Raw genomic sequence first — 27,872 nt, 5'->3', positions numbered from 1 at the left:
TCAGGGTAAAACACACAACGTTTGGGGTTTAGGTCACTGATTATTATTAATTTGTTCAAAAAACAGAAAAGAGGAAAAGGCATGAAAACAATGTGGAACAGAATGATATATATCTACATTATCATGGAATGTACAAATATGTTGGATGGAGGAAGGAATTGCATGATACGAGCAGGTCCCTGAGAGCTGTGGCTTTGCCATTCTTGGGGTGTAGGCAGAGTGGTCACATTCTTGGGGTGCAGACAAGACTGGTCACATTCTGGGGGTCACAGACAGGACGGGTCATACTCTGGGGGACGACGAGCAGAACTGGACGAGAGTCTGGACTGTCGCACACACCCGAACGAGCCCCTCATTTTCCAGAATATCGTGGGGTGAACAAACGTTTTCCTGGGGAAGGTGAGAAAGAATTGATGGGCAGGAGGGATGGGGAACATGCAGGAGGAACGGGGGAACATGCAGGAGGAACACACAGAAATCCAAACAGTGGGAGGGCAAGGAGACAATAGGCCTCATTATCTGGGGACGAGGAGGAAATGGGGGGACACAGAGGAGCAGAGAGAAAAGACAATATAGTGTAACCCACAAATACACGGTTCCTACCCATAATCCCCGGTGGCTGTGATGCGGCTCATTCTCAGCACAGGGGAATCATGGAGTCAAGGCTGCCCCCCGTTATATTCTGTCAGAGAGCCTGTACCACACACTGGGGCAGAAGACCTTCTCTTGAGTAAAGATCCAATGCAATGTGTACAATGGCACCCCCTTGTGTTTAGGGGGAGAAGTCTTTGGGTACGGGGCAGATAGTCATAGTATGACCATGGAGGCAGCTTTGGCTAGTCACATTCATTGATGGGGGGTCATTCTCAGGCTGTTTCCCCAACTCTCCTTCTTACAATGTACTACAGAGGGTAAGAAGCCATTTCCCAGAATTCCTTTCTCAGGTATCAGGGGTATCTCAGAGCTAAATAGTAAAACAACAGGGACATGTAGCCTGGTGTTTGGGCCTAGAAAGGTCCCACTTCCTTCATTCTTGTCAGCACCCACGGGTGCCCTTTTTATCCATATACATCCCCCCTCCATCACACAAAACCAACCACTAATGGATCTTCCAACAACATTCAGATAAAATGGACACCCCCAGTCCCACTGGTTGCTCTTTCCCTGCACCATGGTCATTCTTTGGAAGGAACCATGTTCAACCTGAAATGTTGGGATCAGAAATATGGGTCCAAGCAGGAAGACTCTTGGCCCAGAACATTCTGACGGACTGAGGAGGGTTCAGACAACTCCCAAAGGTTCCTCATAGCACCCAAAGGAATCTCAAATGTCCCTGTATTGTGGTTCTTAACTCGGTTATGGAAGTATCACTTTTAGGGGGATAACCCAGTTTTCTTTAAATCTTCATGGCTAATGGTTTCTAAAAACAGATTGGGGGGGGGGATTGACCCACCACCACACCCTGTTGGGGTTACACCACAAATACACCCAGGATTCCTGCATTCATTGAGGCTACTTACCTACAGGAACCCAGAGGAACTTAGGGTTGCTCATATACTGGGTCTTCGCTTCTGCACCACAAGGGTCCCACAGTGGACTTCCAAAGTGCTCCTCAAATCTTCTGCCCCTTATACACTATATGGTCCAAAGTACCTGGACACCTGCCTGTCACTCCTCATTTCCCAACCATTGGGAATGAAGTTAGTCCTACCTTTTGGTCCCTACTCTCAGGAAGGTTTTCCACCTAATATCTCAACAATGTTGCTGCCAGTTGCTTCCATTCAGCCATCAGTGAGGTTGGCACTGATGTTGAGGATCAGGCTCACAGCTGGGGTTCCGGTTCATCCCACAGGGGTTCAGTTGGGTTGAGGTCGGGTTCTTCCAACCTAAAGACCTGGCTCTGTGCACAGGGGGATTATTGTTCTAAAACAGGACAGGGCCTTAAAGAGGAGCTTTGCCTTTAATTAAACTTAGGATGTAGACATGTGACCCCCATATGACAGTTTGAAAAAGGTAAAAGATTACAAATATTTCAAAAACGTTTTAAGTTACTTTAAAGGTGAACCCCCCTCTCCTGTTCCAGCAAAACCAGGAGTCCTTCACCCAAACCAGTGACAGTACTGCCCATTAATCCACCACCACCATTACCATTAGGAGCAGGTAGTGTTCTCCTGGTTTCCCCTCAGACTGGGAGGTGCAACTTATTACTCATTACAAGGTCTAGCAGTGCAGCCAACCTTGAAACTGGCAGTTGCAGAGTACAACTCCAAGGAGCCCTGCCTATACAGAACCTGGTGGGCCTTAGCAGGACAGATATTTCCAACTTTTTGGAGGAGGGTTCTTGATGGCCACCCAATGAATTCCTAAAATTCCAATCAATCCATTAATAAGAAACATTTAATCATAAATAAAAGACTTGTGAAAGTAGAGCTACTCATCATCATTATACAGTGTGGCAAGTCTTTATCAGTGTGTGGATACTCAGCATCACTATGTATGTGCAGACATATTAGTGTTGGGTATATACAGTACAGATATATAAATAGTGTGCTCAGGGAGCACAAACCATCTCTAGGCACTAGCGGGTAGGTGGGCACTAGTTCTTATGGCATATATTAAAGGAAAACTCATATATTAAGGCAGATGTATATATATATATATATATACAATTTCTATTATTGTACCAGTAATTGCAGCAAATGGGGGGGGGGGTGGGAAGGGCAACATGTAAAGGGCCAGGGAACCCACAACAATTCGGGGGCCCATGACAGTAAATGTATCCCCCTATGTTTAAGGCTCTGCTGCTGTTGCCTATGGGTAACTGAGGAGGACTGCCCCCAATTGGCATTACTATCCAGCGTAGTATGGATGCTCCACCAACATTGTGTATGCAACTGTCATCTAATCTGACTCTGCACATTCCAATATGGTCAGTGAGTCAATGTTAAAAGGCTTTGCCACTGGGTTGGTCCTTAATTACATGGGTGGCCCGTTGAGCACGTAAGGCTTGGAGACCAACACAAATGGCGTGGCCTAATCAATGGATAAAGCTCCATAGAGGAAAAGGCACAGAATTAAGGCAGTAGTTCCCCCCCCCCCTGTAGGGGACCTATTGCTGCTCTTCTTTACACTGAGAGGACAATGTCAGTCAGCACTAATTCTACATTCCCAACAGCCAATCAGAAGCACAGGAAGGAGAATATGGAGCCAGTAGTCACCTCATAGTCATTACCTGACGGCTCAATTAATAGTATCCGCAGCAAGCTTTCCCACCTGAGCTACTGGAACCAGGGGCCCCATACTACATATATTAAGTACTATGCGACAGCAGGAGGCACAGCAAACGACTGGATAATCCGACTGGCACACGGGAGGCACTATGCAGAGAAGCAGCCAACGTGTAGCCCCAGAGGCAACTAGTGAGAACTAAACAAGTGGCTACATTGCAATGAGCTTGCTGTAGGCCGTGTATAGCGCCAGCATGAAGAGAGCGTAGAAGAGCAGGAAGCCGGTGTATGGAGTCAGGAGCGGAGTGGGGGGCGGACAGGACTCTGATGCCTCAGGATACAGCTCTGAGGTGGGGGGCAAGGAGGAGGCTTCTCCAGGGGGCAGCAGCAGGAGACAAGATACCGTCCTTTGTACGATGAGGGGGTGCTCTCCTCCCAGGATGTCAGTGGCCAAGCAAAGATCTCGCTGCACAAGACACAAAGGAGATACACAGACAGGAGCCAGAGAGAGAGGAGAACACACAGTGTGTTAGACCAGGAGTACAGGGGTGTGAGTTGGAGTAGAGAGAGATGAGTAGGGAGTGTGTGTAGGAGACAATTGCACATGTAGACAGCCAGGTGTAGTGGGACAAGGAGTAGAAGGAATGTGTAGAAGGAAGAGGAGTATGGAGGAAGATGAAGAAGAGAGAAGAATTAAGGAGGAGAAGAGAAATGAGAGTGAGTAGGAGGATTAAAGATACAGCAGAGGGAGAGAAGCAAGAGAAAAGAGATACACATTAATACACTGAAGCACAGACCAGAAGCAGCTCAATATCTCTCTATCCAACCAGTAATAACCAGTAGAGCATGCGGGGGTAGAATCACATGGGAAACAGGACAGTCTTGGAGTGGCTACTGGAAATTTCCCTGGCACTAAGCACCCCCACCAGCGGCACATGCACCCACATACAGCCTGGCACTGGGGAGAATCCAGACAGTCTACTAAGGAACTGGGGGAAGGAGAATTACTGGAAAGGAAGGATTAAAGCAATGAATGGGGTGAGACTGGGGAAGGATAGCGGATACCCCACCAGCTCCAGATATAAGCACTAGATACAGTATCTGTATTGGGGGACAAGGAATAGAGTGTAGGGAAGAGGGGTTACTAATACAGAGATATGAGGAGGAGACAGAGGAAGGACAGCTGATTCCCTCTCATATAAATAATAATATCAGTTGTGGGGCACAAGGAATACAGAGCAGGAGGGAGAGGGTGAGTAATTACCTCAGGGACCCCGATCCTACGACACGCATCCAGAAAACTATCCACATTCTTCCTGCACTTGATTGGGTTGAGTTTAGGCTGGGGAGGAAGAGAAGCAACATGAGTCCCCCCCCAATAAATGAGGCCAAGATGTATTGCTCATAGACAAGAGGGCCCTTACCACTGCGGGGGAGGGTACGTGGATGGAGGGGATGGTGCGAGGCCGCAGGTGATTGAGCAGTTGGCAGAGCATCACTCCGTTGGCAAGAGATTCTCCAATGGGCTCCCTGAGTGTGACGGGTAAGCGAGACTCTATGTCCTGGGAAGAGACAGTTGGGAGGGAGAAGACAGTGAGGGATTGGGGAGACACAGATGGAGGAATGGGGGGTCTGACAGACAAAGGTGAGGTGCAGAGTGGGGGTAGAAGTAATGCACCTTGCGGAGCTGCAACAGCAGAGCTTTCTCATCAAAGGGGGGCCGGGGGTTCCGTAACCTCACAGGACTGCACTGCTCCATGGGACTCACATCTGAGGGGCTGGAAGCTGAAAATATAAAGAAGTTAATGAGAGAGTGAGTGTGAGTGGGCACATTCTGTACAGCTATGGCTATAATGATATATATTGTCATTTATGTAGAAGCCATGGGGCCACACCTGCTGCAAAGATGCACCTTGGGCACAGGATTATCCGGCTGCCACTATTATGGGAGATATTAATCACTATTATGGGAGTTATGTCATCGCTATTATGGGAGACATTGTCTAATCACTTTTATGGGTGATATTGTCTAATCACTATTATGGGAGATATTGTCTAATCACTATTATGGGAGATATTGTCTAATCACTATTATGGGAGATATTGTCTAATCACTTTTATGGGTGATATTGTCTAATCACTATTATGGGTGATATTGTCTAATCACTATTATGGGAGATATTGTCTAATCACTATTATGGGAGATATTGTCTAATCACTATTATGGGAGATATTGTCTAATCACTTTTATGGGAGATATTGTCTAATCACTATTATGGGTGATATTGTCTAATCACTATAATGGGAGATATTATCTAGTCACTATTATGGGAGATATTATCTAATCACTATTATGGGAGATATTATTTTGTCACTGTTATGTGAGATATTATCTAGTCGCTGATTGTACTGAAGGCAGTGCCACTTACCCGCTGTGCCACGTAGTCCCCCCCGTGAGTAGGATCTAAAGAGAAAGCTGCTGGGTTTCTGGGTGGCACTAACACATGAGTCTATGGGAAAGATACAGGGAGTTATAAGTACACAGCTCAACCCACTATAAATTTCTCTCAGACCCCCAATGAAAACATTAGTCTGTACCTGAGGATAAGGAGGTAGGTGAGGTTGGGTTAGAGATACTCGACTGGGAGCCCTGCAATGAGATCAGAGAAAAGTAACTGTATTGGATGTAAGAATTGCCTTTTGCTCGTCCTCCTAAAATCCCATTCTATTTCTAATGCATCCAAACAGCTCCTCCTAGTGCCTAACTCCATCCTATCCATGGTACTATTCTTATATAAGCCTCTGTGTAGCCTCCACTTCCCAGTAACTCCTCCTACTGCTCCCTATTTCCCTCTCTATAACTCCTCCTACTGCTGCTCCATACACCCCTTCCTATAACTCTCCTACTGCTCCATATACCCCTCCCTATAACTCTCCTACTGCTCCATATACCCCTCCCTATAACTCCTCCTACTGCTCCATATAACCCTCCCTATAACTCCTCCTATTGCTCCATATACCCCTCCCTATAACTCTCCTATTGCTCCATATACCCCTCCATTTAACTCCTTCCACTGCTCCATACAAAGCCCCAGTAGAGCTATAAAATGACAGACTATCCATTTGCTGTAGGAGACATGAGAATAAGTCACAATTATACACTATGACCCTTTCCACTTGCAAACTCCTACCTGGCTCCGAAGTCGGCTGGGGGTATCGGCAGGGCCACTGTTTGGAGAGAAATGAAATAGTCAAAGTTACCCCTTAACACTAACGTTTCACTTGCTCATTAGTGCACTGCTAACAGCATGGCCCCGCCCATTCCCGCATCACAAATCCCAGACTTACTTTGCCACATCGCTGGAAGGTGGAGTTGCAGGGAAAGTCGAATGGGTGGAGGACACTTTGTGTAAACTGAAACCAAAGAAACATAAAGCTAGAAATCCATCTCTCCCACCCATCTCCAACTGGCAAAGCCCACCCTCTCCCACGGGCACACCCACCTCTCCTTGCGATCTATTGACTGTCTGCGCAGCGCTTCTTGCTTTTGCTGCAACTGCTGCCTCTCCCTCTCGCGCCACAGCAGGAGGGTTTCTGGGCGACGTCTCTCCTCTGCAGGGGGGTCTGGGCGGAGTCTCTCCTCTGCAGGAGGGTCTGATCGGCCAGTGGTGGGAGATACGGAGGAAGGTGCCCGCCTGCAGAACAGAAATATGATCATTCTTGGCAAAACCTCATTTTAGGATAAAGCCACATATTCAGGGACTCTTTGCCAAAGGGACTGGCTGCAGCTGGAAGTTACACGGGGTAACGACCCCTATATTTAATTCCTTGGAGTTGGAACCTACCCAAAAACAAGGGGCTTCTCTTCTGTGCGGGGGGTGGAGTGATGATCCGGCTTGTGCTTTTCCTACAGAAAGAAAACAGATGTCCGAGGGATTAATAACCCGGTGCCAATATAACATCTGTATGGGGCCACCAGCCGTCCAGTATAACTTGATCCTGTGAGCACCCGCAGCCACACATTGCTAAGCACTACTTTACTTTCCCTTTATTGTTCCTTATTCATAGAGGGCCACCATATGCCACGGGGCTGAACAACAGGGAGACAAACTACCAACCGCTGTATTGTCTGTTCAAAGATCCCGCCTGAAGTTGTGACTGAATTGTACATGGTCACATGCAAATAACTGCTAGCTCTTAGCACAAGCGGTGACATCACAACTGCCCATTCACCCCTAGTTTATTCCCCCCCTCCATTACAGGTCTTGCAGAATTTACTTATGTCTGTTACCCAGGCAATGGCAGAGAGAAACAGTTCAACATGACTTACCTGAGGGGTCACAGACATCTGGAGGCCGCAGTCAGATTTCGTATCCTCCTCCTCCTCCTCATTTATACTCTCAACATCTGTGTGCTCAGTGTCTCCCTCTAGTGGAATAATAGTGACAATACAGTGAATCATAGTGCTGGGAGGCTTCACAATCATCTACAAAACAACATTTAGCAAATAAAGTAGCTAGAAATGCTGCACATTATGGTTTGCGGATCTGTACCAGCTAAAGGGGTGCAAGATTTTTTTCAGCAGGGCAGATCTGTGCCAGTGAAGAAACCCCAGTAGCTGCTGTCACTTCCCTGAGTTTAGGGACACACACACACACACACACACACACAATATATACACACTATTACAGTCACAATACATGGCTGATTAGTCATTAACTCACATTACATGGGAGCTTAAAAAACCAGTGCAGTCTAGTTAATAATCAGCTTCTATAATAGGTGTGACCTCACTTCCTGCTTGATGATTATACACCTCCCCCTAAGCTTAGCTTTTCCCCAGAGCCCACTGAGCATGTGCAGTGCCACAGAAACACAAACCATGCCTAACAAGATGCAAGAAGGTCTGGATCATTAATGTTATGGGGCTGTTGAACCTCTGGGCTGGTACAGAAGGTACAAACTATAAATTATAGTATTCTGCCCTGATTTCTTTATAAGGCTTAGTTTTCCTTTAACGGAGTTGTTTACCTGTCCCATTGTGTTTCTCCCTAAGCTGCTTGGAATCCCCAATGAATCCCGCAATCCTTAGTGAGAGATCTGTGAGCTCATCTGCCGACTAAGAGAGAGAGAGAGTGAGTGAGAGTAAGTGAGAGTGAGAAAGAGTGAGTGAGAGTGAGAAAGAGTGAGCAAGAGAGAGTAAGCAAGAGAGAGTGACCGAGAGAGTAAGAGTAAGTGAGAGAGTGAGAGTAAGCGAGAGAGAGTAAGAGTAAGCGAGAGAGAGAGAGAGAGAGAGAGAGAGAGAGAGTGAGTGAGACAAGCACTTGCTTATACAGTACAAGAGGTCACCACATAGAGTGAGTGTGAGCATAAGAGATTAAGTGTGCACTCACCTCATTGCCTGACCAGCGCTTGCTGCCACTATCTACACTGTTAAATCCAGAGTCCAGGGCTCCGTAGGGCCGGGAGGAATAGATCTCCTCAGTAAGGCTGCACAGAGGGAGGAGAGGGAGGTTGAGTATGTCTCACCTGTAACCCATTGTATTACCAACAACAAACTCCAGGCATGTTCCACGTTTCCCCTTGTGATTAACCCCGGCTGTTATTCACTGTACAATTAATTTAACAGGTCGGTAGAACCAACATGAGCCCAGGGAGAGAGCAAGAGACAAGACTACTGATATTTATCACTATTTGTGGCATAGCACCCACAGGCACCCATATTAGGCTCATTGCACAAGAGCTGCAGGTCTACAGGTCCAAATACTCACCAAGTAGTAAGACTTGTAGGTCGACTCAGCTTCACCCCCAGCTCTGACACCGGCTTGTTGCACGCTTCTATGTTCAGGTATTTAAAAATATGAACTTTACCCTTTAGGCAAATCTGCAGAATGAAAAAGCAGGGTGACCCTGTCATTAGGAGGGTGGCATTCCAGTGACACAGACAGAAGGAGAGTCCCTCCCCCTGCAGGGTGATACAGTGACACAGACAGAAGGAGCCGAGTCCCTCCCCCTGCAGGGTGATACAGTGACACAGACAGAAGGAGAGTCCCTCCCCCTGCAGGGTGATACAGTGACACAGACAGAAGGAGAGTCCCTCCCCCTGCAGGGTGATACAGTGACACAGACAGAAGGAGAGCTCCTCCCCCTGCAGGGTGATACAGTGACACAGACAGAAGGAGAGCTCCTCCCCCTGCAGGGTGATACAGTGACACAGACAGAAGGAGAGCCCCTCCCCCTGCAGGGTGATACAGTGACACAGACAGAAGGAGAGTTCCTCCCCCTGCAGGGTGATACAGTGACACAGACAGAAGGAGAGTTCCTCCCCCTGCAGGGTGATACAGTGACACAGACAGAAGGAGAGTACCTCCCCCTGCAGGGTGATACAGTCAGACAGACAGAAGGAGAGTCCCTCCCCCTGCAGGGTGATACAGTGAGACAGACAGAAGGAGAGTCCCTCCCCCTGCAGGGTGATGCAGTGACACAGACAGGAGAGTCCCGACCCCTGCAGGGTGATGCAGTGACACAGACAGAAGGAGAGTCCCGCCCCCTGCAGGGTGATACAGTGACACAGACAGAAGGAGAGTCCCGCCCCCTGCAGGGTGATACAGTGACACAGACAGAAGGAGAGTCCCGCCCCCTGCAGGGTGATACAGTGACACAGACAGAAGGAGAGTCCCGCCCCCTGCAGGGTGATACAGTGACACAGACAGAAGGAGAGTCCCGCCCCCTGCAGGGTGATACAGTGACACAGACAGAAGGAGAGTCCCTCCCCCTGCAGGGTGATACAGTGAGACAGACAGAAGGAGAGTCCCGCCCCCTGCAGGGTGATACAGTGACACAGACAGAAGGAGAGTCCCGCCCCCTGCAGGGTGATACAGTGACACAGACAGAAGGAGAGTCCCTCCCCCTGCAGGGTGAAACAGTGACACAGACAGAAGGAGAGTCCCTCCCCCTGCAGGGTGATACAGTGAGACAGACAGAAGGAGAGTCCCGCCCCCTGCAGGGTGATACAGTGACACAGACAGAAGGAGAGTCCCGCCCCCTGCAGGGTGATACAGTGACACAGACAGAAGGAGAGTCCCTCCCCCTGCAGGGTGAAACAGTGACACAGACAGAAGGAGAGTCCCTCCCCCTGCAGGGTGATACAGTGACACAGACAGAAGGAGAGTCCCTCCCCCTGCAGGGTGATACAGTGACACAGACAGAAGGAGAGTCCCGCCCCCTGCAGGGTGATACAGTGAGACAGACAGAAGGAGAGTCCCGCCCCCTGCAGGGTGATACAGTGACACAGACAGAAGGAGCAGGGAGAGCAGATGACATGAGTCTCCTGTGTATGAATGAGAGTGGCACTTACCTGTGCAGGTGGGTACTGGAGGGGGTTATTATCCAGAATGATGGTCTGGAGGTGGCGTAGGCGTCGGTAACAGACAGGAATGTGGGTGATTCGGTTACAAGACAAATCGAGGCGTATGAGGGGCAGGTCAGACAGCTCTGGGGGGCACAATAGAGTCAAATGAAGAGGAGCAGTATAGTATACAGCAATACAGCCCATATAAAGGAAGAGAGTGCACTTACCATCGGGCAGCACAGACAGCTGGTTCCGGCGCAGGTTTAAATCCCGGAGACATTCCAGGGAGCCCATGTGGGGGGGCAGAGTCTGCAGATCATTACAGCTGACGTCCTGGGGTCACAAACATACAGTCACTAAAGTCCCTACACTCAGCGGGGGCACACGGGCATTGTTGGTACTTGTCACCATTAATAAATGAGCCCTCAGGTCAGACTCACCAGCTGGCGCAGACTAGTCATGGTGCCAATCTCGTCAGGCAGGGAGCCCAGCTTATTGTTACTGGCGATCAGGACTGTGAGTGGGAGGCGACAGATAGAGGGCGGCAGTGAGGGGAGCAGGTTGCGGCTGCAGAGATACAAGAGATTAGCGGAAGCACTAGAGTATTACCCACAACCACCCACTCTCCCCGGGGCACTTACCTAATGTTCAGGTAGGTCAGAACCTGCAGGTTGGATATGGCAGGGGGCACCAAGCGCAGGCAGTTGTGATAAAGGTTCAGCGACTCCAGTGATACCAACTGGCACATTTCTGACGGCATCTCCGAGAAGCGGTTTTTGGAAAGATCTGTGGGACCAACAAACTGCGTTAAAGGAACAGGACTTGCTGAGTAATCAATGAAGACTTTTCACTACTCATCCGAGCAGCTTCTTCAGTTCAACTGACTGATTACTCAGCTGTTCTTTTTACATTTACTTCATATATACATATATGTAGTATATACTATACTACATATACCATGACCTGGTGAACATCTTCATAGATCTATGGGCAATATAAGTGCAACTATTGGATCAAGTCTAACAGCTGCCTCTAATGAAACTCAGGGATTCTGCTCAGCAGGGACAAACACAAAAAATATATTCACTAATGGATCAGTTTAGAACAGTTGAAGGGTCAGCGACCCCCCTCCCAGAGCTGCTTTAGAAGGTAAAAAATGACAGTTTACACTTCACACAGAGAATAGAAAGTCATTGGAAAAAGTCTTTATTTCTAGTAAACTGTCAGATAGATGTGCCACTTGCTCTGTGGGCATGAGCCCCTCATACAGGTGCAAGTCCATGTGGCAGTGCCTGGCTACTGAAACACAAAAGTGGCACACCCATATGAGGGATATAATTCCATGTAGCATCTCTACACTGGCATCAGCAGGGGCAATTGTGTGAATATTCAGTATAAGGCAGGAAAGCATGGGGGGTGCAGGAACTGGGACTGAGGCTGACAATCACTTCACATTAGCTGGTACTGCTCCATAAGTCCTGTACTGACAGTTACACAGAGGGGGATTTAGGGTATGACAGTCAGTCCTGAACAGACAGTTACATAGAGGGGGATTTAGGGTATGACAGTCAGTCCTGTACAGACAGTTACACAGAGGGGTAAATTTAGGGTATGACAGTCAGTCCTGTACTGACAGTTACACAGAGGGGTAAATTTAGGGTATGACAGTCAGTCCTGTACAGTCAGTTACACAGAGGGGGGTTTAGGGTATGACAGTCAGTTACACAGAGGGGTAAATTTAGGGTATGACAGTCAGTCCTGTACAGTCAGTTACACAGAGGGGGGTTTAGGGTATGACAGTCAGTTACACAGAGGGGTAAATTTAGGGTATGACAGTCAGTCCTGTACAGTCAGTTACACAGAATTTAGGGTATGACAGTCAGTCCTGTACAGTCTGTCATACCCTAAATTTACCCCTCTGTGTAACTGTCTGTACAGGACTGACTGTCATACCCTAAATTTACCCCTCTGTGTAACTGTCAGTCCTGTACAGACAGTTACACAGAGGGGCACATTTAGGGTACAGCAGTTAGTACTGTACATTTAGGGTACACAGCTTGGGGCAATTTTGGGTAGAAGACAGGACACCCCATGTGCTTATGTCACCAGAGGAAACACAGACAGAAAGAGAAGCAGGAAAAGATTTGTGTATTTGTGTAACACTCGTGTATGACATGGAGCAGCCCAGGTTGTGCTCCACTGGGGGATCAGCCATTGTTATTGGCACTGAGCATATGGGGCAATGGTATAAACGTGTAGCACCCTAGTGAATGGCACCCTCAGCTGCTGCTCCTTTGTCCCGGGTGCTGCTAGAGGGAGCGGTATGGCTGGGTGCCAGCGAGTGACTCTATTTCTGGGCCAGTTCCCAGGGCCGGCTATAAAGGGGCTCATTCATTAGCCTGGCACAAGCCTGACCCTGGGACATGATGGATAACAAATATTTACACTGGTGCACGGGAGTTGCTGGGAGTGTTTCCCACACGCTGGGAGTTGGGGGGGGGGGAAGATAAATGCACCCGCTGCTCACGACTTTTAACAACGCAGGAAATGAATTAAAGGGAAAGTGTGGACAGGGAACACCAGGTTACAGTCATTAGCCATGTGCCCATCACACACTGGGGGGCTCAATAGGCTACTGGCAAACTGCTTGTTGTTCCTGTTGCAGAAGCAGCTGACATGTATAAAAGCGTATCATGAAATCCAGTGGGGGGGGGGTGGAGCTGAGCAGGAAGTGTCTGGGCCCAGGATGTGGTCTGTGCGACTTCTGCAAACTGATTTCTACAGCTGAGGGGGAGGGAGCCCCGGCCGTGTGTCTGCTGAACCCCACACTCACTTACTGTGCCTCAAATGCAGCAATGCCCCACATTCTACACCCCCACAATCCCTGGTACAGCCCAGTGATATCAACCAAGGGCTAGAATAGAGAATCTGAGTATGGGGGGGGGGGTAAAACCCCACATAGGGCCCTGTACAGAACCCCCCACTGATGTCCTACAGTATGGAGCCAAGTGTTCAGTGAGACACCCCAAATCCCTCCATGACACTGTGCGACACACAAACACACAACTAATGTAGATGAATGGGCCGTGGTGTAACTGAGCAGAGAGTCTCCATCGTTCTGCACATGACATGCCACGTCTTGATCAGTGCCAACAGCCCCCGGGCACAGCAACTATATTTGTACAACACAAGCCCTGTGTCATATCAACACAACCAGCCCACACTAATCACACTAACACACTAATCACACTAACACACTTGTGACGAGAGAAGAGTCTGGGCCTTGGCACGAACACCAACAACACTAGTGCCCTGTCATTAACAAACTGCACAAAATACAACTCAGTATAAAACTAACATATGGCACCCCATGGGCAGGACTCTTATATCTCAGCTGCCATAAAGCAGGACAGGACTGCTGCTTACAATGGGGATCAGATAGGATCTGTGCAGCCACTGGGACAGAATGTTCTGTTATACAGATAGCTAGAATCTCAGCTGCCATAAAGCAGGACAGGACTGCTGCTTACAATGGGGATCAGATAGGATCTGTGCAGCCACTGGGACAGAATGTTCTGTCATACAGATAACTAGAATCTCAGCTGCCATAAAGCAGGACAGGACTGCTGCTTACAATGGGGATCAGATAGGATCTGTGCAGCCACTGGGACAGAATGTTCTGTTATACAGATAGCTAGAATCTCAGCTGCCATAAAGCAGGACAGGACTGCTGCTTACAATGGGGATCAGATAGGATCTGTGCAGCCACTGGGACAGAATGTTCTGTTATACAGATAGCTAGAATCTCAGCTGCCATAAAGCAGGACAGGACTGTTGCTTACAATGGGGATCAGATAGGATCTGTGCAGCCACTGGGACAGAATGTTCTGTTATACAGATAGCTAGAATCTCAGCTGCCATAAAGCAGGACAGGACTGCTGCTTATAATGGGGATCAGATAGGATCTGTGCAGCCACTGGGACAGAATGTTCTGTTATACAGATAGCTAGAATCTCAGCTGCCATAAAGCAGGACAGGACTGCTGCTTACAATGGGGATCAGATAGGATCTGTGCAGCCACTGGGACAGAATGTTCTGTTATACAGATAGCTAGAATCTCAGCTGCCATAAAGCAGGACAGGACTGCTGCTTACAATGGGGATCAGATAAGATCTGTGCAGCCACTGGGACAGAATGTTCTGTTATACAGATAGCTAGAATCTCAGCTGCCATAAAGCAGGACAGGACTGCTGCTTACAATGGGGATCAGATAGGATCTGTGCAGCCACTGGGACAGAATGTTCTGTTATACAGATAGCTAGAATCTCAGCTGCCATAAAGCAGGACAGGACTGCTGCTTATAATGGGGATCAGATAGGATCTGTGCAGCCACTGGGACAGAATGTTCTGTTATACAGATAGCTAGAATCTCAGCTGCCATAAAGCAGGACAGGACTGCTGCTTACAATGGGGATCAGATAGGATCTGTGCAGCCACTGGGACAGAATGCTCTGTTATACAGATAGCTAGAATCTCAGCTGCCATAAAGCAGGACAGGACTGCTGCTTACAATGGGGATCAGATAGGATCTGTGCAGCCACTGGGACAGAATGTTCTGTTATACAGATAGCTAGAATCTCAGCTGCCATAAAGCAGGATAGGACTGCTGCTTACAATGGGGATCAGACAAGAGACATTGGGGTCACCGCCCCCCATATTGTGTCACACTTGGTATTTCCCAGACACCCCGAGCTTCTCGCCCCTCCCAATAATGAGCAGTCCCCCGTCAGTCCCTCAGGCCCCGCTTCTCACCAGCCCTGGTGATGTCGGTCAGATCGTAGTTCCTGGCGCTGCGGGGAAATCCTTTCATTCTCCTCCCGGACAGACTGAGAACCCCGGTACTGACCGCCTCCTCCAGGGCCTTCTCTGCGCTCCTACGTGAGCCGCTGCCCTGACATGTTTCCGCTCTACTGAGCTCGGAGTCCCCATCCCCTCCACCGCCTTCCTCTTCGTCGTTACCCGCCGCCATTTGCGAACGGAATAAAGTGGGTCAGGGCCGCTGCTAGGCGACAACCAATCGCACGTCGCCTTTCAGGTGAGTATCAGCGTTTATCCAATTAGCGTAAGACGTAGGCCTGAATGACATGACTGAAAGAACCACTCAACGCGAGGAAAACCAACTCCCGCCCCTCTATAACGGAAAGCAATGAAGAGTTAGCGCGAATTAGCATTGGCTAACACGATACTATTGGCCAATAGGAGGTGAAATATATCTAATCACGCCTCTACTTCCTGCCTCCCCTAAAGCCCGCCTACATAAATCTGTCCTACGAATAAAACATGTACGACTGACTGACACATGAGTTGGCCAATTGGGGAGCGAGGCGACGCCCTCACACCTGTGGAAATGGAGGGAGAGTGTGAGGGAGCTGCAATGGTTCTCATTACCAGAGAGGCCTGAGAAATCCTCTTGGGAAGGAAAGGGGGTTATGGCTGAAATGTGTGTGTGTTGGGGAGACATTGTGACTAAATAACAATCCCTGTTGAATTAAACTTTCCCCAGAGCTGACTGTCAAGGAGACAAAAGAATGGAGGTCCCTGTCCCGCAGAGCTTACACTCTAAGTAGAATTAGAGGGACTGCTGACTTAACTGCCCTTATTTACAGAGGGTATTGATTGGGGGACACATATTGGGGGGTTCAGATGTCTGAATGCCTCACAGGAACAGGAAGTTGCATCACCTTGAACCGTTAAACTGGCGCCGGAGCTGTGAGGAGACCACAGAGTCTGGTTACTGGGCAATTCGAAACCCCGATATCCCAGCGTTGCACGAGGGAAGGGTCTGAGCGAGACGGCATGAGGCTGAGAATGAAGCGCTTGTGTCGGGCGACTGGCAGCAGGAGGAGCGCCACCGAGCCATTAGCAATGGTATAACACAGATGTGCCCAATCCCTCAGCATATTAGTAAGGGCCTGTCTGAAAGCTCCTGGTTGGTGGAGAGCCCAGCCAATGAGAATGCTGGATTACAGGTCTCATTTGGGCAGGGGCCAGGGGGCATTTACTGTGGGTCTCTGTTTGGACTGAGAATCAAAATTTCAAGTACATTTCAAGTACACAGAGGCCCCCAGCAGCCCAATACATACTGTGTGTCAATGGCATCTTACAGCAGCCCCTCTGGCATTTGCCCGAACCCACAGATTGCCAGTCCAGGCCTGCACGGAGCCCTCCTCCCAGCTCTTCTGGGCAGGAGACAAGGCCGGTCCCACATTTGCCTCTACTAAAAGCAAAACCCAGAGCAGTTACTAATGTTGTTAAGGTTAAAGGGGAAGCTCATAGAGGAAATGATGAACAGTTCTCTCTCTTTTTGTCCCTCAGACAAGGAAGAGGAAACTTCAGAGGCAGCAAAGTAGAACTAAATGCCTGCGTCCCCTCACCTTCCTAGGTTTACCCCCGGAAATGGTGAGTAAAGGATAATTGTCTGTAGAGGGTTCACCCGGTGCATTCGTCCCAACAGCTTATACCTGAGGGCAGCTTACAATCTCCCCTCTAACACTCTGTAACAGTTTAACCACAGCTTCTTCTTCTCAATAACCAGGGGCATAATTAGATGTTACTGGGCCCCACAGTAAATCTAATTTAGGTAAGTTGACCTCTTTTACCAAGATATATGGAAACTGCTCATTATTTAGGGCCTTATTGGGTCCACTACACCCCTGGGCCCCCTGCAACCTGCAGGGTCAGCTTCATCTGTAGTTACCCCTTGCTAATAACCCATGAACACTCTTTATCCCTTGCCACCAACTATGTATTCTTGAGGCTAATAGCCCCCTCTCTAACACTCTGTAGCATTACTTCTTGAAGCCAATGACTCCTTCAACATTCTCTAACTTTCACCCCAACTTCCTCATCTTTATGAAACTAGTCACCCTCCTCTTAAAAACCCCAAAACTTTTGTCCCGCAAATTATTGTACTCATGGCTAATAACCCCCAATGTTCTGTAACATTCACCACCCCAACTTCTTCTTCTTCTTCTATTTGAAGCTAGTAACCCTCCTCTCTAACACCCCAAAATTTTGTCCACCAAATTCCTCTTCTTATGGCTAATAACCCCCAATGTTCTGTAACATTCACCACCCCCAACTTCCTCTTCTGTCCTCTGTCTTTCTCCAAACATTTATCCCCAGCTGCTCAACCTCAAGCCTAATGATCCCCCCAACACTTGTTCCTTTGCCACTCAACTTCTACTTCTACAATGGGGGCTAATTACCAACTCTCTAACACTTTGTTACAACTTCCCCCAATGTTTTCTGCTCAAGGCTAATAACCCTGATTTGCTTCAATAATGTGCAATATCCCCAGTGATATAAAGCTGAACATTTTTGCATCACATGCTCATATTGTGATCCAATGGGGCTAAGTGGAGCAATGGTTTAGCAGTTCACCCAGGAAGAACAGGAGATAGGGGATAGGACTTGAGGCAGGGGCGTAACTATAGAGGAAGCAGACCCTGCGGTTGGAGGGGGGCCCAGGAGCCACTGACTTCAGGGGATGGAATGGAGGAAAGCAAGGGGGTAATAGTACAAGTAAGAGTTGTTAACATTAACATGAAAAGTTTAACCAGAAGATAAGGTAATGCAGAATCACTATTCGCTTTGATCATAGTAAAGATCTATATGTCTCAAAGTTCCTCTTCTAAAATTTCTAACCTGGCGACATAAGCTAAAGCCACAGGGTAGGGTCTCATTTATCTCTTTATCTGTGTCACTGAATAAACTATTGTGTCAACTCTTGAACCCAAAAATCTCTAGACCCCAGGGCAGCATCACCAGATTGGACCAGGTGTCTTCCTCTGTTGCTGTATTAAGGTCTTTCCCACATGCTTTGGGGTAAGGCCATAAAATGGGTAAATAAATTGAACTGGGGATAATTCCATTTTTTAAAGATGATATATTACTTGGGATATTGAATCCCCAATCATGGATACATGATGTTTGGCATTTACAGTCAAATGGTTTTGCAGTAGTCTGAGGGTGAGGATATGTTAGTGTTTGGGATATGAAGTGGCTAATTGTTAACCCTGAGATCTAGAGGGCGAATTTGGTTAAACAGGGAATACAAGGGTTTGGTTATAAGCATATCATTTGTCAACTGTATTGCCATTAATACCATCAGTCGTGGTACATATAGACAGTGTTTATGTATTTGATCTGAGATGTTATCTTCCTGATGGATCAGATCAGCTAGGGGTTCAAATACAAATGGGGGATAGGGGATAACCCTGCCTTGTGCCCATCTCAACTGAGACAGGGTTTTATAACCCTAATATATGACATTCTTTTGTCTTCAAACTTCACCATACCCTTCTCACATCATTGTCCTTCTTCTGCCTGAATTCTCCATCTAGCTGGACCGTATTATTTCCTTTCTGCCTGTCCGGGATGTGGTGGCCCTTGGGGAGACATGCCGCTTTCTGAACAACATCTGCAACAGCCAACCCACCTGGAAGAGAATCTGTCAGCGGATGAATCCCAGAGTGAAAACGGCCAACTGGAGGAAAGCAGCCATACTGAATTGTGAGAGAGGGCAAAGATGGGGTACAAGAATGAGAGTCATGGGCACAAGCATGCTCTGCATGGCTACACGTGCATTAGACACTCACATATAATTTATTTTTACCAATTCTGCCACAGCATGAGACTCATTCAAAGTGCAGGAAGGCATAAACATGGGTGCAGCTTGTTTTACATGGGGACAGAAAAAATAAACTATTGGGGGGCTCAAGCCTTGACATTAGATAAGGAATAACAGAGGCGAAAGGAAACTGACACGACTAGTGAAGACTAGTGATTAGTGAAGGTTAGGGAAGGAAGAACATAAAAGAGAAGGGCCATATGTTGCTCTCTGACATCATCATTCACTTCCACTTCCTATAAATCCTCTATCATTTCTCCTCACGTACTTTCGCTCTTTCTTCATATATTTTGTCTTCTTCATAGTCTCTGTTGCTCCCCTCTACTTCCAAATTCTTTCCTTTTCTTTCCTCCCATTCTCTTATACTTTCTGATTCTTTCCTTATACGTATCCCCCCTTCCCTATACTTCCTGATCAATCCCTTATATGTCCTCCCTGTCTACTATACTTCCTTATTCTTTCCTTATACTTCCTTCCATTCCCTTTTACTTCCTCATTCTTTCTGTATACTTCCCCCCTATATTTCCTGGTTCTTTCCTTATACTTCCTTCCATTCCCATATACTTCCTCATTCCTCCGTATATTCCCCCCTATATTTTCTGATTCTTTTCTTATACTTCCTCCCAATACATTATACTTCCTAATTATTTCCTTATACTTCTCCCCTCCCTTATACTTCCTGATTCTTTCCTTATACTTCTCCCCCTCCCTTATAATTCATGATTCTTTCCTTATACTTCCTCCCATTGCCTTATACATCCTGAGTATTTTCTTATACTTCTCCCCCTCCATTATACTTGATTCTTTCCTTATACTTCCTCCCATTGCCTTATACATCCTTAGTATTTTCTTAGACTTCTCCCCCTCTATTATACATGATTCTTTCCTTATACTTCCTCCCATTGCCTTATACTTCCTAATTTTTTCCGTATACTTCTTCCCCCTCCCTTATAATTCATGATCATTTCCTAATACTTCTTCTCTCCCTTATTCTTTCTGATTCTTTCCTTATAATTCTCCCCCCCTCGTTCTCTACTTTATATATTTGCTATTCTAATGTCACATCCAATGATGTTTTTCCTCAGACACCAAGGCAATCTACTCGCAGCCTTTTAGAGGACAATGGCATGTGCTGACCTGTCCTGTTGGTCTGTCCGTGGCCAATGGATTCCAGCGCATCCTGCCCACTAGAGACCACATGTTTGTGCTGGACTATGATGGCACCCTCTTCCTTCTCCACATTGACATGGCATTTTATAATCACGGTGTTGTGCGGTGGAAAGCAGTCTCACACTACACAGTTCTGGCTCACAAAGTCAAGGATGTAAGGACTTCCCATTAATATCCTTGCTGCTCATGTGCCGTGTACCCCAGATTCCACACCCCCTCTCAACATGTATGTATAAATATTCTGACCAATATTCTGAGGTTATATCCTCACAATCCTCTTCTTTTTTTCTTGCAGTTTTGTGGTGACCCCAAAAGTGTCAGCGTCTCCTTCAAGTATTTGTATGTGTTGATGTCCCAAACAGAAGGTGCACAGGAACAACTCCTGGAGGGACAAGTGGCCCCAAGCCCAGCACCCTGTGACTGTGTGGAACTCTACCGGCAGTCGGATGGACAGAGGGTCTTTAAGCTTCAGTTTCACCCTTCCATGGTATTTAAACAGATCGCACTGCTCGGAGAGGAGACCCAAAGAATTTTACTTCTGCTAACAGGTACTTGATTGGGTTTGGGTACCCCATGAAGCCCATTTTGAATAAGGTGCTGTTAATGGAAGCAGCCATTCTACTAGATCTACTAGTGTCCATAGCAAGGCACTAGCATGAGTAGTGCAAGAAGAAAGTAGGAGGTTCCCTGCACTGCTGTTATGACTGACACAACTTTCCTCTTTCCTAGAAAAGGGCCAAGTTTACAGCCTGATGCTCAACGAGACTCAAGTGGGGCAGTCACAGTCCTACAATATCCAAATGGTGATGCGCAAGGTGTCCCAGTGCCTGACCAATCATGTCATCTCCTACCTGTGTGCCGGCCACAACACTGTCATGTACATCACAGGTATGTGCCCTTTTACATACCAATAATTAGCTCTGGGGGTTCTGTCCCAGTTTGTGTCTGGTAAGTGTAATGAAAGCAAATTCCAAGATGGTATTGTCCCGCAGGCTGATTCTCTCTGTCTTCTGTTTCCTCCTCAGATCTGGGAACTCTCTATTATGAGATCCACTCTCATGGGGTTTATAGAAACTTATTTGGGACTCTTCAACCCTTTGGCTCCTTTGACACAGAGATGCCCATCGCCATTCCACTATCCTGCAAGGTGGGTATCAAGCAACATTACTGCCATGAACTGCCCCCTGGTGCCCTCAGGGATAAAGCGTTTGGGGCATTATAGAGATAAATCTGTTGTTTCACCATCACTTGTTCATTCAAACTGTTCTGACGTTGGTAACAATATAACTATATATAAAGAACAGCCAGGCATCTAAATGTGTTCATAGCCTGTACAGAGAGATCCCATAAAACTATGGCAGTATAGGTATTCCCTGTACTAAGCACAATTCAGCAGGAACAGTCCCCTAAGTTTGCTCATAGTCTGTACAGAGAGATCCCATAAAACTATGGCAGTATAGTATTCCCTGTACTAAGCAACAATTCAGCAGGAACAGTCCCTAAGTTTGCTCATAGTCTGTACAGAGAGATCCCATAAAACTATGGCAGTATAGGTATTCCCTGTACTAAGCACAATTCAGCAGGAACAGTCCCTAAGTTGCTCATAGTCTGTACAGAGAGATCCCATAAAAACTATGGCAGCATAGGTATTCCCTGTACTAAGCACAATTCAGCAGGAACAGTCCCCTAAATTTGCTCATAGTCTGTACAGAGAGATCCCATAAAACTATGGCAGCATAGGTATTCCCTGTACTAAGCACAATTCAGCAGGAACAGTCCCTAAGTTTGCTCATAGTCTGTACAGAGAGATCCCATAAAACTATGGCAGCATAGGTATTCCCTGTACTAAGCACAATTCAGCAGGAACAGTCCCTAAATTTGCTCATAGTCTGTACAGAGAGATCCCATAAAACTATGGCAGCATAGGTATTCCCTGTACTAAGCACAATTCAGCAGGAACAGTCCCTAAATTTGCTCATAGTCTGTACAGAGAGATCCCATAAAACTATGGCAGCATAGGTATTCCCTGTACTAAGCACAATTCAGCAGGAACAGTCCCCTAAATTTGCTCATAGTCTGTACAGAGAGATCCCATAAAACTATGGCAGCATAGGTATTCCCTGTACTAAGCACAATTCAGCAGGAACAGTCCCCTAAATTTGCTCATAGTCTGTACAGAGAGATCCCATAAAACTATGGCAGCATAGGTATTCCCTGTACTAAGCACAATTCAGCAGGAACAGTCCCTAAGTTTGCTCATAGTCTGTACAGAGAGATCCCATAAAACTATAGCAGCATAGGTATCCCCTGTACTAAGCACAATTCAGCAGGAACAGTCCCCTAAATTTGCTCATAGTCTGTACAGAGAGATCCCATAAAACTATGGCAGCATAGGTATTCCCTGTACTAAGCACAATTCAGCAGGAACAGTCCCTAAGTTTGCTCATAGTCTGTACAGAGAGATCCCATAAAACTATGGCAGCATAGGTATTCCCTGTACTAAGCACAATTCAGCAGGAACAGTCCCCTAAGTTTGCTCATAGTCTGTACAGAGAGATCCCATAAAACTATGACAGCATAGGTATCCCCTGTACTAAGCACAATTAAGCAGGAACAGTCCCTAAGTTTGCTCATAGTCTGTACAGAGAGATCCCAGAAAACTATGGGATTTCCCTGTACTAAGCACAATTCAGCAGGAACAGTGCCTATTAAATGTGTATGTATGTACATTAGAAGTAGATAAAATACATAATTGGCCCCTATCAGGCAGGTGCTCAGTTATTGCACTCAGATGACATATAATTACAGTTCTGTGTTGTCTGGACAACCTGTATAAAGCTTTATTGTCTCACCTGTCTATAGGTAGTTCTGTGCTCCATATCAAAGAATCACTTGGCACTGGCTGATGAGCACGGGAGAATCTTTACTCAAGGAAACAACCGGTACGGACAGCTGGGCACTGGAGACAGAACGGACAGAGGGCAACCCAGCCAGGTACAGTCACTGTTCAGCCTCACACTGGCACAGGTACTCACTACTGATCAATATCCTGCATACACAGCACAGGTACTCACTACTGATATATATCATGCATACACAGCACAGGTACTGATACTGATCTATATCCTGTATACACAGCACAGGTACTTACTATTGATCTATATTCTGTATACACAGCACAGGTACTTACTACTGATCTATATCCTGTATACACAGCACAGGTACTTATATTGATCTATATCCTGTATACACAGCACAGATACTCACTACTGATCAATATCGTGCATACACAGCACAGGTACTCACCACTGATCTATATCCTGTATACACAGCACAGGTACTCACTACTGATCTATATCCTGTATACACAGCACAGATACTCATTACTGATCTATATCCTGTATACACAGCACAGGTACTCATTACTGATCTATATCCTGTATACACAGCACAGATACTCATTACTGATCTATATCCTGTATACACAGCACAGGTACTCATTACTGATCTATATCATGCATACACAGCACAGATACTCATTACTGATCTATATCCTGTATACAGAAGTACAGCAGTTATTAATGTATGTTTTCCCCAGTAGGTGGCCCAGATGAAGTGGCCAGTGCAGATCTGGTGTGGGCTCAATCACACGCTGATACTGATCCAGGAGCGAGACACGAGGAAGGAAATTTTTGGCTGTGGATGTGGAGCTGGTGGGCGTCTCCCCGGGTGGGCTAGAGGAAGCCCAGTGTTTGTGAAGCTGCATGTGCAGGTGAAATGTTTGTTGAGGGTTATGGCCCATGTGTGCAGCACAATTACATTTATTCCTCTCTCTACTCTGAGTGTTACTAGTGCCCCAGCTAGTGTCTAGTGACCCCTAGTGGCCACCTACTGAGCAGCTCAGCCTCAGCGTGCTTGTCACTAGATAATGAACATTTCATTTGCCTGGGATGCTGGCAGTGGCGTAACTAGATGTTACTGGGCCCCACAGCAAATTAATTTTAGGGCCCCCAACATATCCAGTGTTTGTCCTGTTTTACCAATATATGTTCAAATTGCTCATCAATGAGAGCCTCATGGGGCCCCCTGTACCTCCTGGGCCCCCCTGCAGCCGCAGGGTCTGCTTCCTCTGTAGTTACGCCCCTGGATGCTGGGAATTGTGTCTGACCAGCTCTCCGGCCTGGATTAGTGGAGAGGCCAGCAAGGATTTTAGGGGGAGAACTGAACAAGCACCTGGATAGGTGTCCCTGCAGGAGCCTCCACTGGTATCACATACCCTAATGTCTGCTTAGCCACACCCACAAACCAGCTTAGCTTGCCTACTACCCGTCCAAGCCCCACCCATTTTGCCAGATTTTGCTCCTGATAAATGACATTTTTGTTAATGTGGAACCACTCCCTGTGCTGTCCTGCCCTAGTGCCCGTATCTTCACTGGCACCTATTCCTGGTTGAAGCTAGGGTTGCCACCTTTTCCAGAAAAAATATATATTTCCCATATATTTATCTTTATTCCCTATTAATAACATTGGGATCACTGACCTTCCTATATATTTATCTTTATTCCCTATTAATAACATTGGGATCACTGACCTTCCTATATATTTATCTTATTCCCTATTAATAACATTGGGATCACTGACCTTCCTATATATTTATCTTTATTCCCTATTAATAACATTGGGATCACTGACCTTCCTATATATTTATCTTTATTCCCTATTAATAACATTGGGATCACTGACCTTCCTATATATTTATCTTTATTCCCTATTAATAACATTGGGATCACTGACCTTCCTATATATTTATCTTTATTCCCTATTAATAACATTGGGATCACTGACCTTCCTATATATTTTATCTTTATTCCCTATTAATAACATTGGGATCACTGACCTTCCTATATATTTATCTTATTCCCTCTTAATAACATTGGGATCACTGACCTTCCTATATATTTATCTTTATTCCCTATTAATAACATTGGGATCATATCACTGGCCTTCCTATATATTTATCTTTATTCCCTATTAATAACATTGGGATCACTGACCTTCCTATATATTTATCTTTATTCCCTATTAATAACATTGGGATCCATATCACTGGCCTTCCTATATATTTATCTTTATTCCCTATTAATAACATTGGGATCACTGACCTTCCTATATATTTATCTTTATTCCCTATTAATAACATTGGGATCACTGACCTTCCTATATATTTATCTTTATTCCCTATTAATAACATTGGGATCACTGACCTTCCTATATATTTATCTTTATTCCCTATTAATAACATTGGGATCACTGACCTAACTATATATTTATCTTTATTCCCTATTAATAACATTGAGATCACTGACCTTCCTATATATTTACCTTTATTCCCTATTAATAACATTGGGATCACTGACCTTCCTATATATTTATCTTTATTCCCTATTAATAACATTGGGATCACTGACCTTCCTATATATTTATCTTTATTCCCTATTAATAACATTGGGATCACTGACCTTCCTATATATTTATCTTTATTCCCTATTAATAACATTGGGATCACTGACCTTCCTATATATTTATCTTTATTCCCTATTATTAACATTGGGATCATATCACTAACCTTCCTATATATTTATCTTTATTCCCTATTAATAACATTGGGATCACTGACCTTCCTTTATATTTATCTTTATTCCCTATTAATAACATTAGGATCACTGACCTTCCTATATATTTATCTTTATTCCCTATTAATAACATTGGGATCACTGACCTTCCTTTATATTTATCTTTATTCCCTATTATTTTTTACTGGCCAGGTGGCAACCCTAGTTGAAGCCCTGGGCACACATGCAACTTGCCTATAAGGGGGATCCAAGGATAATAGCAGCTGCCTTGTATACATACTAGTGACAGTACAAACGGGAGCCCAACCCACCTACTGAGCATGAGCTAGTGGAACTATAGCAATATCCCAGCACACATCACTGTATGGCAACTGAGCCTAAAACTGTCCACTTACCACCTGAGCTGCTCATTTGGGGTGTTCCCTAACAAGACAAACTTTACCCTGTTCTGGGCCCAATCAGGCTGATCCAATTAACTGGCCACCAGCCATAATGTTGGGCCCAGACTAGGGCTATGTGACAGAATAGGGACGGGCCTAGTTAGCCCACCACCATTGCACCTCAGGCACCTGACTACCACTAGACCAGTGGAGTGGAGATTTCACTGGGCCCCACAGCAAATGAATTGGCCTCCTGGGCCCCCCAGCAGCCGCAGGGTCTGCTTTCCTGCACTGACACCCCTGCCCTAGGATGTTGGTTTGCTCCATGTACAGGCCAGTAAAGGAGAAGGGAAGGTTAAATCACTGGGGGTGGGGGTATAATGTAAGTGATTATTATCTCTGGTGAGAATTCTCTATATATGTAGAGGGAGTATATAGGAGTGCTACTGACCCCTGTTGCCCCCGCAGGTTCCTCTCTGCACCCGCTACATCTGTTCCACTCGGGAATGTCTCTACATGGTGTGTGGCTACGACACAGAGGAAGGGACCTTATACCGGCATCTCCCTGATGGGCACGAGGGCCCCCCCGGCACCCACACAGGGGCCGAGGAGACTGGCAAAACCTACCAGAACTACATGAGCCAACTGCTGAAATGTTCCAGCCCCCGGGAGCATGTGGCAAAGGCCAAGGAGATTGTGGCTCAGATGCCCCTCCAGGGGCAACAGAAGGATTTCCTGTGGGAGGCTCTGAATGTTATCCTGCGGGCTAGTGACAGCTGAGAGACACTGGCCACCCATCATGCACCTTATAAAGAGCACAGAGCTGACAATCTAACCGCTACACAAAATAAATTCAGCAGAAACAAGTGACTCGTGGGGTCTCATTCTCTATGTGCCCAAATTGGTGGCCAGTCTCATGCTCTTTCCCACAATGCACCATCCGGCCCCAAGTCATTGGGCAGCGCCCGAGCCAATGGCAAGCAAGAGGGATCATGCATCTGCAGTTACTTGCCATTCTGTGCCCCCATAAGGGAGAAGGGGAATTAGGGGCACAAGTGACCTGCAGGGGGGACTGAAAGAATAAAGAGGTGAGTGGGACGAGGGCAGTTGGAATTGGGGGGGACACAAAGCTTATGGGGGTTGGGGGAACAATGGCAGGAGGACAAGGAATAAATATGGGGGTGGGAGGAACAAGGGCAGAAAGATATGGGGGGGCAGATAAGGGGGGACAATGGCAGGAGGACACAGAAATGGCAATGACAGAACTAGAGGTTACTGGGCCACACAACAAAATCATTTTATTGCCTCCCCTCCCCCCCATTCTGGGAATTAAGCCATTTACTTACTTACAACTTATACTCTATAGTTACACCCCTCTTTTCTCTATAGTTACACCCCTCTTTTCTCTATAGTTACACC

General features: G+C 46.6%; 2 protein-coding genes across 4 annotated transcripts; one reads left to right on the top strand and one right to left on the bottom strand.

Annotated features, from left to right (window-relative positions):
* Positions 1-27: 27 nt before the first annotated feature.
* On the bottom strand, positions 28-15,607 carry lrch4.L (leucine-rich repeats and calponin homology (CH) domain containing 4 L homeolog). 2 transcript variants are annotated; one of them, NM_001096554.1, is given in 19 exon segments: positions 28-390; positions 4,492-4,569; positions 4,652-4,789; positions 4,906-5,012; positions 5,657-5,737; positions 5,826-5,877; positions 6,419-6,455; positions 6,576-6,641; positions 6,731-6,922; positions 7,073-7,134; positions 7,558-7,655; positions 8,259-8,346; positions 8,621-8,717; positions 8,999-9,111; positions 10,585-10,721; positions 10,806-10,911; positions 11,019-11,145; positions 11,220-11,364; positions 15,391-15,597. In NM_001096554.1, coding segments are annotated over 18 exon segments (1,806 nt in total). In that variant the 5' UTR covers positions 11,339-11,364; positions 15,391-15,597; the 3' UTR covers positions 28-282.
* On the top strand, positions 15,537-27,319 carry fbxo24.L (F-box protein 24 L homeolog). 2 transcript variants are annotated; one of them, XM_018253855.2, is made up of 10 exons: positions 15,537-15,673; positions 16,954-17,037; positions 18,984-19,152; positions 20,356-20,594; positions 20,736-20,988; positions 21,170-21,328; positions 21,466-21,587; positions 23,303-23,434; positions 24,042-24,212; positions 26,922-27,319. In XM_018253855.2, the coding sequence occupies exons 2-10, from the start codon at positions 17,035-17,037 to the stop codon at positions 27,231-27,233; spliced, it is 1,560 nt and encodes a 519-aa protein (XP_018109344.1). In that variant the 5' UTR covers positions 15,537-15,673; positions 16,954-17,034; the 3' UTR covers positions 27,234-27,319. The 2 variants fall into 2 exon arrangements, with proteins under 2 accessions (XP_018109344.1, XP_018109343.1); XM_018253854.2 differs by lacking the exon at positions 15,537-15,673 and adding an exon at positions 15,968-16,506.
* Positions 27,320-27,872: the final 553 nt, after the last annotated feature.

This window comes from Xenopus laevis, chromosome 3L (genome assembly GCF_017654675.1).
Source record: "Xenopus laevis strain J_2021 chromosome 3L, Xenopus_laevis_v10.1, whole genome shotgun sequence".
NCBI lineage: Eukaryota > Metazoa > Chordata > Amphibia > Anura > Pipidae > Xenopus > Xenopus laevis.
The sequence above is the reverse complement of the archived record's forward strand: the minus strand, read 5'-3'. Positions and strand labels throughout refer to the sequence as shown.

Coding starts and splice junctions, on each gene's coding strand:
- lrch4.L (XM_018251270.2), bottom strand. CDS start 15,607: ATGGCGGCGGGTAACGACGAAGAGGAAGGCGGTGGAGGGGATGGGGAC. Junction 5,738..5,825: donor ACCTACCTCCTTATCCTCAG/GTACAGACTAAT, acceptor TCTTTCCCATAG/ACTCATGTGTTAGTGCCACC. Junction 4,570..4,651: donor ACGTACCCTCCCCCGCAGTG/GTAAGGGCCCTC, acceptor CTTCCTCCCCAG/CCTAAACTCAACCCAATCAA.
- fbxo24.L (XM_018253854.2), top strand. CDS start 16,435: ATGAGGCTGAGAATGAAGCGCTTGTGTCGGGCGACTGGCAGCAGGAGG. Junction 20,989..21,169: donor AATTTTACTTCTGCTAACAG/GTACTTGATTGG, acceptor CCTCTTTCCTAG/AAAAGGGCCAAGTTTACAGC. Junction 23,435..24,041: donor ACAGAGGGCAACCCAGCCAG/GTACAGTCACTG, acceptor TTTCCCCAGTAG/GTGGCCCAGATGAAGTGGCC.